The sequence below is a fragment of the Neolamprologus brichardi genome, chromosome 18, assembly GCF_056152115.1.
Source record: "Neolamprologus brichardi isolate AB-2024 chromosome 18, ASM5615211v1, whole genome shotgun sequence".
Lineage (NCBI taxonomy): Eukaryota > Metazoa > Chordata > Actinopteri > Cichliformes > Cichlidae > Neolamprologus > Neolamprologus brichardi.
Window position 1 is genome coordinate 23,689,984 of NC_142121.1, and position 14,476 is coordinate 23,704,459.

The window sequence follows — 14,476 nt, forward strand, 5'->3', positions numbered from 1 at the left end:
TGTCATGCTCCAGAGAATATGGACTACCTGCCAGAAAACAACTCCAGGTACAAAGACGTCGCCTACTGGGATGAAAGATACACGATGGAGCAGTGCTATGACTGGTTGGGGGGTTTCTCCAAATTCCAGCACATTTTGGAAAAATTTGTAAAGAAAGAGGACTCTATATTGATACTGGGTAGGTAGTTTTCTCTATTTTTTGTATTATTTTTACTTGTAACGTGTCCATTTGTTTGTTATTACCACAATATGGTGTACATAGAAAAAGAAAAATGCCACATGAACTTTTTTTGTGGGAAGCGGAGCGATCGTCCTGGAGAATTAGAGGTCGGAAATCCTGATCTGAATGGCAGATCTGTGTCACATGTCGGGCCTCATCTCTCGCCCCCGCTTCTTGTCACCTCTCCGCTGTGTGCTGTCACATAAAGGGACAAATCCCTGCCAGCGTTTCTCATCATGACTGTCGCATATCACCCTCACGGTTGTCATTACTGCCATTATAATCACTGTTATTAATTAAATCCAGCCAGGCAGCCGTTTGCATAGAAATGGAAGCGGCCTCTGACATGAAAAGTACTAATGCAGTTAACATGTGGCTGCATGAGAGCAAGAGAGTTTTTAAATCGGGTCCTTTACTTGGAGCTCAGTATTAACTGAAAATGGCCAATTTTCTTTAAACACCAACAACCATGATAAACCCAGTACATCAGAAAGCTGGCAAATCGTGCGGCGTCTGGGACATTTATTTTAGACACAAACAATCTCCAGTGTTTATAAAACGTTATATCATCACACTGGTGTCTGTTACTGTGACTCATTTGTTATGTTGACAGAATCCTGCGAGCAGGAGGGCTCGAAAACGATATAAACGAGCACAAAACTTCTTCTAATGGAGTAGATGATATGATTTGATTTGCATACATTTGCATATTATTGTGCCGTGGTTCCTCACATTTACACCAAAATGTGAGAATCAAAAACAATCTAAATACACATGCTAAATGAGGATTTTCTTCCACCTGCCTTATGTCGTGTGGTGATGCAAAACCTCTGGGGTGTCCTGTGCTGTTGGATACTGGGATGTTAGCAGATGATCTTTTTGGCAATGTGAGTTGCAAGTTGTAGAGCATCCTTTAGGTGTCCAACCGGACCAGCATCTTGGGCTCTATGTCTTGTCCCTTCAGCTAGTTTTAAGCACTCTTTGCACTGTGTCAGTGCTATATACATACATACATACATACATATATATATATATATATATATATATATATATTTTATTAGGGGTGCAACGATACACAAAATTCACGGTTCGGTTCGGTTCGATACTTTGGTGTCACGGTTCGATATATTTTCGATACAAAAAAATGTTCATGCCTTTTTAATTTGTCATTTATTAAAATTCTAAATATATATTTTAACTCAAAAGTACAGTTTTTAAATTTAATGCTGCTGAAACAACAAAGTAATAAAAAAAATAAATCTATCTGATCGAGAAATCACTCATCTTTGGAAAAGAGTTTATTACAGAGAAATGTCTCTTTCCAAAATAAAAGCTATACTATACACTTCTTCAGCAGCATATTAAACATATCAGGTTCCCATAAGGAGAATCATGTCTAAATGACTCGGGTAAAGTTTGTAGCATGTGTGCTTGTTGTTTTTGTCTGCTACCACTTGTCTTTGCACTAGGATGATGTCGGAGTAAATGTGCAGTTATATTCGTTGTGTTCCCACTAGTGCTGTCAGCGTTAATCATCTCGTTGCCACAACACGGCAAATCTCCGTTAACGAGCTACTGCGGATCGCCCCGTGCGTGGGGCTGGACGGCGTCAACACGTTAATGAGCTAACTGCGCTAATGCACTAGTTCCCACCCATGTAATTGAGCATTGCGTGGCACATCCAACATACTGTTTTACTTTAGTCCATGACGCGCTTACCTTCAGGGTCATACTTTACATAAAAACCAAAATAGTTCCAAACGCCACATCTGAATGAGGGTGGGGGAGGTTCAATTTGCCATGTTGCAAGGAGAGCTTAACTTCTGTCTCGCTAGCTTGCCCTGCGCTCAGTGAATCTGCGTTCGACTATTCCGCCTAGGCTGCACTGTCGAGCACAGATCCACTGAGCGCTCAACACAGACAGCATTGTCAGAAGGAAAGTTGATAAAATAAATTAAAAATTTTGTATTGTTCGATACATATGCGTACCGAACCGAAAGCACTGTATCGAACGGTTCAATATTGATACGAGTATTGTTGCACCCCTAATATTTATATATATTTAATAGCACAAAAGACTAATTGATAAATTATTCTTATGATGAAATATGGAGGCTTGTTTCCACCAGATTTAAACCAAATTTAAATTTCAAGCCATTAAGTCAAAGTTTTGAGATGCTAGCCTGAAATTATGACTTGTGGATGAAAAAAAAAAAGTTTTGTTTTTCTCAGTGGTGGAAGCAAGCTTCCATAATGAACTGAGTGCTAAATTTCAGTACTTGGACTCGTTGGTAAAAGGAAACAGGAGTAACCATCCTTCCTTTATAAAGATATTTAGTATTTCATATTATTTAGTGGAGAATAATCCTTTCAGGTTGTGTTTAAAAACATTGCTGCAGGTCATACTAAATACTCATCTGAATAAGGTGGATTTTATGCTTTATTTTTAAGAGAAGCAACACTTGATTGTGTGGTTGGTGTGTTAAATGGATTTTGTTGGAGTAGCATTTTTGTAAGTGCCCACAAGATGTCACTGTTGTATCAAGATGAATCTACACCCCCCACACCACCTGCAATACAGTTTTGTTTATGGTCCTGCTGCTCTGTCACATAAACATTTGAATAGCGAACACTGTGTTCTGGCTGTTCAGCATACACTTAAGTCAGCATAAAGAATGTGGCTGGAGAACCACTTAGCATCTGGCTATTAGAACAATTATGGCAGTGCTTTCTTGATGTTATGATATTTATTTGAAGCCAGAGAAATAATTTATGTTTGTATATATTATTTGCCTTTTTTCCTGACCGAGAATATGGCTGTACGCTTTTAGTTGATGCACTAATGAACCTCTCTTACAAAGAAAGATTTTGGACAGTGTAAATACTGCAGATGAGTTTTGTTTGTTGTCTATCACCAGAATTAGTTTTAGTTAAAGTCCATCAAGCTGAAATTGCACCTTAAAAGTTGTTTGTTATCTGGCTGTTATTACTTCTGAGAGGCACAGAGGGCTGCTGTAAGCCTGGGTGATGCATGCACAGTGTGTTAGAGGGGTTTGTTGAATGTGTGTCAGGGAGAGACAGGAGCTTTCTGTTGTGTTTTCGGGGGAGCCAAACCTCCTAAAGTTGGGTACTCATTTCTCAGCAAAAGGCTTTGTAGTTTGGTGGTCCCTTATTCAGATAAATTTGTTAGGCTCGGAGGTTTTAGGTTGGATGCTGATGGCCTGTCGCCCTGCTAGTTAGACACTTCTTTTCTTTTTTTTAAGCTATAAGTTAGAACTATAGTATTCAGCCTCATTTTGTTGGTGTGTGTCACAGCACCACCTACAGCAGAGGCGTGAGTGGGCTCTGAGGCTCGAGAGTCTGAGATATAAAATAGGTGCTCTTTCCTCTTCTGCATTACACTGCACCAGGTAACACGTTCTTCTTGCTGATTTAAACCCAAAGGAGAGCCATTATATCACTTGGGAGCTCTCATGTCTCCGTGTCTGTTCTCTCTCATGCATTTTTAGGACCCAGCATGTGTAGCGCCTTCTTCAACAGCACACGTGCACAGATGCTTAGCTATACAGGGAAGCCCTCATGTGTGGTAAAGATCTCTTAAATGCTCATACTGCACCTCCACACTCATTTGTAAAGGCACTAAACCCATAGAGATTATCGGCTTCTGTAAAATGACACAAAAACCAGCGCATAACTTGATGTAGAGGAGGGCAGACTTAAAGAGAGATTCAAAATGCCGCTGTGGTTTTTGTGTGTTAATGAGTGAACAAAGGGAAATGGAAGGAAGGTAAATAACTGATCAGATTGGGGCCACTCGTCTGTCTCAGATGGAGAGGTGATTTCCATTAAGATAGTTTGTACAACACGGGGAGAGAAAAAGAAGAGGCACACAGAGGGAGATGCATGAGAGAGCTCTCGAACATTTTGCTGCATCCTGTTGGCAGTTTTAATGTCTTTGTCCTTCAGTTATCTTTAAAAAAAATAAGTATTTCACAGTATTTTATATTTATCTGTAGACTGTCATATCACATCTTGTTGGAAATCTCTCATTCTCTGTTTACCTGTTTGCTTCTTCTGTAGTTCTTTCACACGTCGCTTCGAAAGGCAGGCTTCCTAGCATTGTCTTTTCTTTTACCGTAACCATAATTCTGCCTTTTGACATTAGTCGAGTTTGTAATAATCTCGTGTTCAGCGGTTCCTCTCATCTGAAAGTAAATGAATTAATATCAACCTGTGTAGTCAGACACTGGTGTGAGAATGTGGTGTACACTACATAAAAAGACATTTTGGGCCACGCCTCTTACTCTTTGAACTCTGATGTCTTGATGCCTGCGCAATCATCCGGGTAATAGCTGTGCAATCTGTGGTGTTTTACTTTTCTACTTAAAAATGTAAGTCTGGTAATATTGTGCGTGATGCAGTAAAAAGCCAGAAACCTTACCTTGCCGATAAACGTTGGTCAGGTGTGGTGGCATGAACCACAGTTAAGGATGTTTCTGCTTCATCTCATCCTCTTCTACGCAACTGTCCCAACTCTGGATACCTAACAGTGAGCCGGCTAAACAACAACAACAACTTCTTATAAGCTAACGTTAGCCAATGCTAGGGTAGAGTATCCTTAAAATCACACTTTTCCTCTGATAAACAGTTTGATTATATTCGCTCATCTTATGATTTTCTAAGTTTCCAAGTCAGAAAAAAAGAAAGAAAACAGAATTGGATTGACTGCAATCTACCGACACCTAGTGGTGACATTTTACAAACTGTACCTTTATGAAAACCTTTTTCCTTCTTCCTGCAAGTAGTTAAAAGCAGACAGAAAATATAAAGCCATTGTTTCTATCCTTCCGATCATATGCTTTTCTAACATTTTTCTTTTGAGGTGTCATGAACATTTATGTCCACTAACAGTGTAGATACTGTTTTACCGCTTTATATAAGAATACTCAAAATACAGTATTGATCCCGTAGTCCCTCATGATCAACAAGGCGGTAAGATCATTTACAATCACACATCCTGCTTGGATGCTGCATTGCCTACTTCAGACACCCACTTCAAGCACATTGACATTGTGTGTTGCTTCTGCTTTAAAATAATGCAAGAGTTCAAAAACATCTCTATAAGGATGACCCCCAAGTAATAATGTACTTGCTGTGAAAGCACCGATATTGAAGCATGCTGGATTATGAATAGGGCTACAGTTATGAAATGCTCCTGCGAGAAAAAAAACAGAAAAACGAAACTGAACCCCAGGTTCAGTAATTGTTATTTTTAAAGTCGTGTGCGGCCTCGTAATGTGTTATCGCTGCAGTCGACTGGCCTGGGGTGGTCTGTGTTACAGCGCTGCATCAAGCAGTCCCCGACCCTCCCGACTGACCAGTGTGTCACTTAGCAATAATACGAAGCAATGATCAGCTCACACACGCTCCACTTCACACACGGCTCCCTCTTTTACTGCCTGCTCCAGGCTGCTGCCAGTGATGTAATGACCCCACATCTCCTAGTGGTCAGTGTGCTCATGGCTCGTTCCCCAAGGCGAGGGATGATGATGTAATGGGTCTTTCATCCTCAGTGTGAGTGTGTGTTGTGTGTGTGTAGTTTAGATGTGTTTGTGGTAGTATCCCAAGAATATCTATGCACCTACACAGAGGGCATGACATGCGATCTCCCCTCAGACTAAAGGCTGCCTCTGAGGGTCTGAAGGTTTACTTACATACTGACTGCATGCATGTGTTTAAGCATCAGAAGAATGTTAAAATGAAGTGTAGCAGGAGGAAGCTTTGATGAAAACTTTACTTTCGTAGAATAACACACACACACACAACAAAAAATCTGCAGATTTTTGCTTTTACTATAATAAATGATTAATTGTTTCAACCAATTCTTAAGCAGATATGCTTATCACACACACACTCAAGCTTCTTGGTAGTTAGCTATTGCTGTTCTCAGTTGTATTTCATAGTAAACTACATATCTTTGTGTTTTGAGGTGATAATGAAACAGCAAAGTTCTTCAAGAAGTCATCTTTGGGTTTTTGACATGTATACCACAAAATTAATCAATAGAAGTTTTGATCATTTATTATTAAAATTTTTCTTGCAAAGGTTTTTTTAAACCTTCGGACTTACTCTTTGTGTATTATCTGCACCGTACCTCATGTTTCATCTCCCTATATGCTCAGTGTTGCACCCCCTTTTTTAGCCCATCCACTGACATCACTGCTCTATCATTTTTGGATGCTTTTAGTTCCCAGGGGTGATGTAAGGGGTGTTTACTGACAAAGGAGGTATTGTAAGATTACCCTTGTGACTGTACAGTCAGCTGTTGAGTGACTATCTCTGGCCCCCTGCTTTGACTACAATGACGCTATGTCTTTATATACAGAACATTACTACACACAATGCAACCTCTTATAGTCTCCTTTCTCTTCTCATATTTTGTTCTACACCAGTGATTCTCAAAGTGTGGGCCCCATGGTGGGCTGCAAAGGTACTGCAGGTGGGCTGCAGTAATAACATACTAAAGTTACCCATAAGTATGTACTATTACATATTGATATACATGTATTTGTCTAGATAAAATGTACATCAAAACCGATGATAGGAGGTGGTGAGTTTATGATGTTATGACTGTGACTTAAATTTACAGCTCTTGTTTTGAAGTGTGTGTCCCAGTGGCAGGTGGGTCACACATTGGGCTTAACACTGCGAATATGTCTGGGTACCATTAGCAAACACTATTACTTACACAATTTTGTCTTCATTGTCTCACATCACCTTTCTCTACCTACCGTCACCTCACTTGTACTTTGTCTTCCCACCGCTGTGCCTGTTTTCCAGTGTTTGCTGTTAGGATGGTCACACATTTGTCAGTCCAGTTCTACATATGGGTGCATGATTTGACCTGCTCATTTCGTGATTTTACTGAGGTGGTGGAAATTAGTCCAAAACCTGTAACCCCTTTGTGCACTATGGATGGGAACATTGTCATCCTGACAGTCAGACACTACGATTAGGATAGACATGTTTCGTTGTAGAATAAAGGTGATGTCTAAGATCAGGAGTGACCTACCTCAAAGTTAACAGATGGATGCAAACCATACACAACTGAGCAATGCCAACCTGATATCCTCAGTGTGTAACCCCTGCAGTCCTGTGAAACAATCAGTAAATCTGGTGTTGAAAATACATTCTTCTGTATGGTTCCCACACATTCAGAGCTATAATATAAAGTTATAGGTTTTCAGGATTAGATGTCAGTGATTGGAAGCTCCTTACAACGATACAGTTGGCACACGTGCATGCCAAGATTTAAAATGTTCTCTAAGTCCTGATGAAAAAATGATTTCTTGGAAACGATCCAAAAAGAAGTTAAAATCATTTTAAAGGAATTTCTCATCTGATGTGTAGATTTCAAACAACTGCCAATTTGTCCATTACTGAAGGAAAATCATCCTGTAAGGTGACCATCTGATGTAAAAAGAAATCTTGAGCCAACATTATTTCATCGCAGGATATGCAGGTAACTCTGTCTGTTGTTGAGCACATGCATCTAAATTAAGATGCATGCATATTTGACCATCATAGAAAACATGGAAAAACACCTTTTATGCCACGTTAGAGTTTTGTGTTTGAGCTACGGTAACAGTCTTCATGTTTGGCTCAGATCAAAGATTCTGAAGAAGGTTTTCAGGAGAGTCTTTGATACTTCATTACCATGCTACCTCAGGGACTGGGCAGTCAGTCTTTCTTTGAATTCTGCATCCTGTCTGGTCCCAGGCCAATGTGATGCCATCTTCTAAGAGTTGAATATCAACTAGAAGTCGATATTTCATCATGTTATTGGTCAACTTAGGTCTAGCAGATGCACTATATTGCCAAAGGTATTCACTCACACAATCAAATCATTGAATTAAGGTGTTCCGCAGGTGCGGACTGCTTCTACAAACATTTGTGGATGAATTCCAGCATGCTACTGTGCAACAAATGCAGTCATGAAATTTTGTCACTACGAAATATTGGAAACGAATGGGAACAAGAGCAACTCGACCATGAAGTGCTAGGCTATGTAAAATCACACAGTGGAGTAAACCAATGCTGAGGGGCATTATGCACAGAGGTTGCCAACTTTCTGCAGAGTTAATTGAAGGCCACACTTCATGTGGCCTTCAGATTAGCTCAAAAACAGTGCACAGAGAGCTTCATATAACAGGTTTCTATGTCCGAGCAGCTGCATCCAAGCCTTACATCACCAAGCACATTGCACGCCACTGGACTCAAGAGCAGTGGCGTTCTCTGGAGTGACGTATCACGCTTCTCCTTCTGGCAGTCCGATGGATGTGTCTGTGTTTAGCGGTTGCCAGGACAACGGTTCTGGCAGTGTGAAGTTTGGTGCGGGGGCATTGTGGTGTGGGGTTGTTTTTCAGGGGTTGGGCCCAACTTAGTTCCAGTGAAAGGAACTCCAAATGTTTCAGCATATCAAGACATTTTGGACAATTTCATGCTCTCAACTTTGTGGTAACAGTTTGGGAATGGTCCCTTCCTGTTCCAACATGACTGCACCATGTCTGGTTCAAAAAGACACAGACGAGAGAGTTTGGTGTGAAAGAACTTGACCGGACGAGTCCTGACCTTAAACCTACTGAATACCTTTAGGATGAATTAAAGCGCAGCCTGGGAGTCTTCTCTTCCAACATCAGTGTCTGACCTCACAAACACACTTCTTGAAGAATGGTCAAAAAGTCGATAAACACAAGATTTTCCAACTGCAAACGGTGCACCCACATAATAATAAACCATATGGATTTAGGACGTGACGTCACTCAAATATATATGTGGATGAAGGCAGACGAGCAAATATTTTTGGATATATAGTGTAGGTAAAAGGAAAGGCATTTATTTCTATGGGTATCAGCTTATTTTTTCAAATAACATTATACAGAACCTGTGAGATGTAGGAGCATGTAGAGTAGGCAGTAGGATGTAATTTCAGCAGTAGCAGGGACGCCTTTAGTGAAGGTAATCATAATTTTTCTTCCTGTTGTATTAAAAACAGGCACACATTCAAATGAACAGACTGAAAATGCTGATGGGATGGAAAATCACTGGCATCACAGGGAGTGTGTGGTAGAGTAAGAGCTGTGAAGTCAGGAGTTACTGTATGTCTTAGCAGCTGTCAGGAGATTCAGCTCATATCAGATACCCTTGTGCTCACAAGAGGTTCAACCCTCATTTCTCACTTCTTGCAGTTTTTGTATTGTTTGCCTGTTTTTTGGCAGCTGCTCACTTTTCCACTCGTCCTTCTCTTTTTTTATTATTATTTTTTCCGGCCCTTCCTTTTCTCTTATCGCACCGTTTTTACATAGACAAGCACATGCGTGCGTGCACACAGCTCCTCCCCGCTGTTGGAATAACAACAGCCGCAGAGCTGTGAGGAACAGCCAGCTTTCAGAGCAATAACAAAACCCAGAGACAAGCCTCGACCATTTCACGCATGCCCTTCCTTTTTATTGTTTGCAATCTTTCCTTCCTGTGGCATCTGAAGGTGGCGCATGCCTGAGACGATAGGCTTGTATCAGCTCAGTCCACCCTGTCCCTTCCTGTCCTTACCTTAGGTTGTGTTATCTGTACTTCATGTAATTATTAGTGACCTGATTCTGTGTTGAATGCTTAGTTCCAGAGGCACAGACAAGCTCTGATAAGTTTCATGTTAGTTGGAGCTGCTGAGCAAAGGCAGCAAAGGTTATTTTGTCTGCAGTGTCCTCTGGCCTCGCGCACACAAACACCACTGCAATGCTTTTCTTTAGATCAGCTGAAACATCTTCAGCAGATACAAAAACTGCAGAAGTGGAGGAGCATTCTCTGTGAATGGAAGGTGGTTTGAATGAATGACTGAATGAAAGAACGAAGGGGGAACAGAGGAGGTGAAGGCGAGTGTAGCTTGAGGCGTATAGATTCTTACCCCATCCTCTCTGCTCTCCCACTATCTTCTTCTGCTACCGAACCCTCCCCTCCTCTCTGCTTCTGCATTGGCTGTTTTCAGTTTTCAGGGAGCCCTCGCCATGCAGCAGTCAGTAAGTCAGTAGGGGCAACCCTCCCTCCAATCCACCCTCTCCCCTCCCTTCTTTTTGCTGCTGTAAGGAGTGGTGCTGTTTATGAATGAGCCTCGGAGCCGCAGAGTGTGAATGAAAAATAAGAGGGTGAGCAAGCAGATAGCGGTGCATGTTGAATGAAATGCAGCAAAAGCAAGGGTTAGAAAAATGAAGGAAAGATGCTGAATGAGAATGAGAGGAGTGGGGAGCAGTGAGGAGGTGCTGCGTTGGTGGTGGTAGATGATAGAAATGAAAAGAAGTGAATAGATATCGGAGTGATAGTTGTGCTGTAATTTTGTGTTCTGAAGCTGTCATTGTCCAGCCTCACAGGTATGCAGATCAGGGATGGTGCTAGGATGGAAGACACCTGAAAAAGGGGCTCCTTTGCCTGCGAGCCAATGGGAATCCTCACTACCAAGCAAGCACATACATACACACACATACATACGCCAGCCTCACTGCAAGCTGGTTCTCTGTGCTTTGAATAATAACGGGGTTACCCGGGTAACCAGGCAAGGATGATCGATGTGCCTGTGCCTGATAAACAGAGCACAGAGGGAGTCGCTTGTGCGTCTGTCTTTGTGTGCTGCAGATTTTCTTATGTCGCAGCGGCAGTTTTTTGGTTCTGGGAGGATACGAAGATTTTTTTATTATGAAATCACTGCCGCCCAATGATATTTTGTGTGTGTGTGTGTGGGAACAGCTCACAGGATGTATGTTTAAAGGTAGTGTGTTTACTGATGTTTAGCACTAAACATCCTTTGCGAGAAATGTGCGGTCACTCCCACAGACCATCCATGGGGGTGATCACACACGCCGTCCATCCACTATCCTGACTCATTCACTTACTGTAATAATATGGCTGCTTGAAGTGGAGAGATTTCAAGGCTGTTACTCATGCACATAGAGTGCAAATTATACAGCAAACTAATGAGTCTACTTGATTCAGTCAAATGTGAACTGCATGCAAATATGATTTTACGAGTGCTGCTGTTATGAGCCACGGTCAGCCGGTGTAAAAGATGTAAATGTGGTGAAGGTATAAAAGGAAAAGAAAGTGATACACTATTTTGGGGTCATATAGCAGAGGTAGTGGTAGTGATGAGGTACTAAAAAGGAACATTTTTCTACTATTTTAGTGCCCTGTTTGTGGCACAAAACCATGTTAGCATTGGTGTCACAGCCACACAATTGAACCAGGAACCTTTTACTTGCAAAGCGAATTAGTTAACCACTATATTATAGAAGGCACTAACGTTTGCATGTGTCAATAATGGTAATACATTGTGATACATCACTAGTTACAAATGCCTAAATAATGTTTAGGTAATAAGACAAACACAGATTGTATATTTAGAAAAAGTAGATGTAGTCAAAGTGATGTTGGTGAACATGTTTTGCAGTCGGGTTGGAGACACAAAGCGTATGATCATGACCGCACGGAAGCTGAGATTCACACTTTTTACACTGGGAGATGCTCCAGCAGCTGGACAAGGTGAGACTTTCTAGAGAAAACAAACTCTGTGATCCCTTTTTCTTACTGCTTAGACTTCGAGCGAATACTGCAGGGAGTCTACAGCAACCATAATGAGCCCTCTTCACAGACACTTGATACTTGATTTTCACTCATCAGTCCTCTGGCCTTGATGTCTTGGAAGTTATGTGATCAACGGCACAAAAATTATATTACTGCTTAAAGTATAATAAATAATAAAGCTTCTAATGTGAACAACGCTTTGAAGCTGACGTTTAGTTGCTAGCGGACTTTCCAAGCTCTTGTTGCCTAGGTAACCCTTAAATTTAAGGCTCAAGAGTTGGGTGTTCGTCTTGTAATCAGAAGGTTGCTGGTTCGAGCCCTGGCTCGGACAGTCTCGGTTGTTGTGTCCTTGGGCAAGACACTTCACCTACCACCTACTGGTGTTGGCCAGAGGGGCCGATGGTGTGATATGGCAGCCTCGCCTCTGTCAGTCTGCCCCAGGGCAGCTGTGGCTACAACTGTAGCTTGCCTTCACCAGTGTATGAATGTGAGAATGAATGAATAGTGGTATTGTAAAACGCTTTGAGGGGTCCCGAAAAGCGCTATATAAATGCAATCCATTATTATTATTATTATTATTATTATTATTATTATTAAATTTGTTTGCTGGTAATTGGTAATCACTCAAGTCACTTGTCTTAAAATTGACAAAAGTTGACAAAGGTGGGGACAGAGTCACTAAAAGTTGCTGACTGTCATTGACTTTTTGTGGTGTCTGGTTGCCACATCACTGTGTAAATGCAGGTTAATACAGTTTAAGTGGGTGAGTTATTTGTAAAAAAAATTACCTGTACAGTTTAAGGTGGAAATATAGCAGTCAAACCATTTTTTTGTTCCAGGTTTTAAACATTTCCACATTGAAGTCAAAGTAAAGTTTGCAGCCACCCTCAAGTGGCCATTCAGGGAACTTCAGTTGCAGCTGTTGGGAATTATAATATACAAACATGCTGTGTCTGTACTTTTTGCGTGTTAAAAAAGTAAAGATTTGGTGGCACAATACAATGAGTAATTCGGTCTGTACAGATGACAAACAGTCCTGAATTATTTACCTCTTTTTTTGCTGTCTAATCATGCAGGTAGATTTGCTTTACATGCACAAGCTTTGAGATGTATGTTTTAAGAAGTGCCACCACACAAAAACAATGACAGTGAATAGATTGTTTTTGTGGGGTTGCAGCATTGAAGGAATTGCATGACAGATTTCAGCAGCACCTCTGCTATCTGGAAACAGTGTCCTCAATAAGCTGAGCAAACAGCAGGCTCCTGCAAACACACTCTCTATCTAATTGGTAGTTTTCCACTAAAAACCGTTCCCCACAAGGTCGATGGATTATCCAGAGTAATGGGCGTGCTTATTATAGATGGTTTGCTGTTACAGGAGATTGTACAAAATGTTATTTTCGGTGCTGTTAAAGCAAAATTCTGTGTGATGCAGAGAGACATCCCAAACACACATATGGCAGTTTTAATTCAGCTGCAGCCCTGTATGAGTGCCTGCAGATGTTCTTTGAAGCATTAGTGGATGGTGCTGCGTATTTCTAGAGGTGAATGTTTAAATTAAAGTGCAGGCTTTAATGTGAATTTAAAGAGATGGGCACATTTGCTGGTTTTATAACAAGCTCAAAACGGGAGAAGAATTTATATAAATACAGGTGACTGGGCTTCAAAAACACCTTACCTCTTTCTGCACTGCTCACTCCTGCATTGCTTAAGCCTTTTGCCCTTCCTCCCTCCCCTCTTGCTCATTTCTTCCTGTCCTCCCTGTCCCCACTCTGCCTCCCCCAACCTGAGCAGAGGAGGAGGAGGAGGAAGGTAGAGTGACTGCTGAGAGGTGTATCTGCAGCTAGAGTCACCTCTCAAGAGCTGATGTGTCATGCCAGACCTCGCTGTGCGTTGTGCACAAAGACATGATGACCTCACAGAAGGGTCATCTGAGTGCGTTCGTAGTCGTACTGCTCTTTTGTCATGAATACCACGAGGCAAACTTCCCTTGCTGTGACAATCGCTGTATGTTGCAGCACAAAGCGTCACTTCTCTGTGACCTTGTACGCTTACATCTGTGATTACAATGACGGCCTCTGTCTGGAGAACTCAGCACTGAATATTAAAGCAATGGCTTGGACTTGTAGGCACTGATGAAGACTTAGCAGTGCTCATTTTGGGCGTAACAAATGACAAAATGTACAATGCAGATGCGCAGGAGACATTAGAAATGGCACTCAGTGCTGTTCTTGTGGCTGAAAAGCATTAAAATGACTCACTTTAATGGTCACACACATTATTTTTCACTCAAGATAAGCTCTTGGGTGAAGTTAAATGAGGATGTGCTTGGATGTAATAACTCAGGCATATTCAGATGTGGTGATGCAGCACGAAGATCGCAGCCACAGCTGAGTACACTGTCTCCAGCAACCCAGGCTCGGTTTTGAAGTGTTATATCACACAGCCACTGCAGTGACAGCACTACTTACAATGTTACTGCAACAATATTATAAGGCACAAACTTACGTGTATATCCACTGCATGCTCTGAAACCACAGGCATGCATTTAATGGCACTGTTTCTTAGTACAAAAGCTGTACAGATGGAGTAAAACTGATAAGGGTGTTTTGTCTCTGTTACCAAAGG

At 41.4% G+C, this 14,476-nt stretch overlaps 1 protein-coding gene across 1 annotated transcript in view; it reads left to right on the top strand.

Annotated features, from left to right (window-relative positions):
- Positions 1–14,476, top strand: part of ece2a (endothelin converting enzyme 2a) — a 96,003-nt gene that overhangs the window by 1,278 nt on the left and 80,249 nt on the right. The window contains exon 3 of the mRNA XM_006786586.3: positions 14–178. Coding sequence (XP_006786649.2) covers positions 19–178 — 160 coding nt within the window. The 5' untranslated portion in view covers positions 14–18. The remainder of the gene's footprint in view (positions 1–13; positions 179–14,476) is intronic.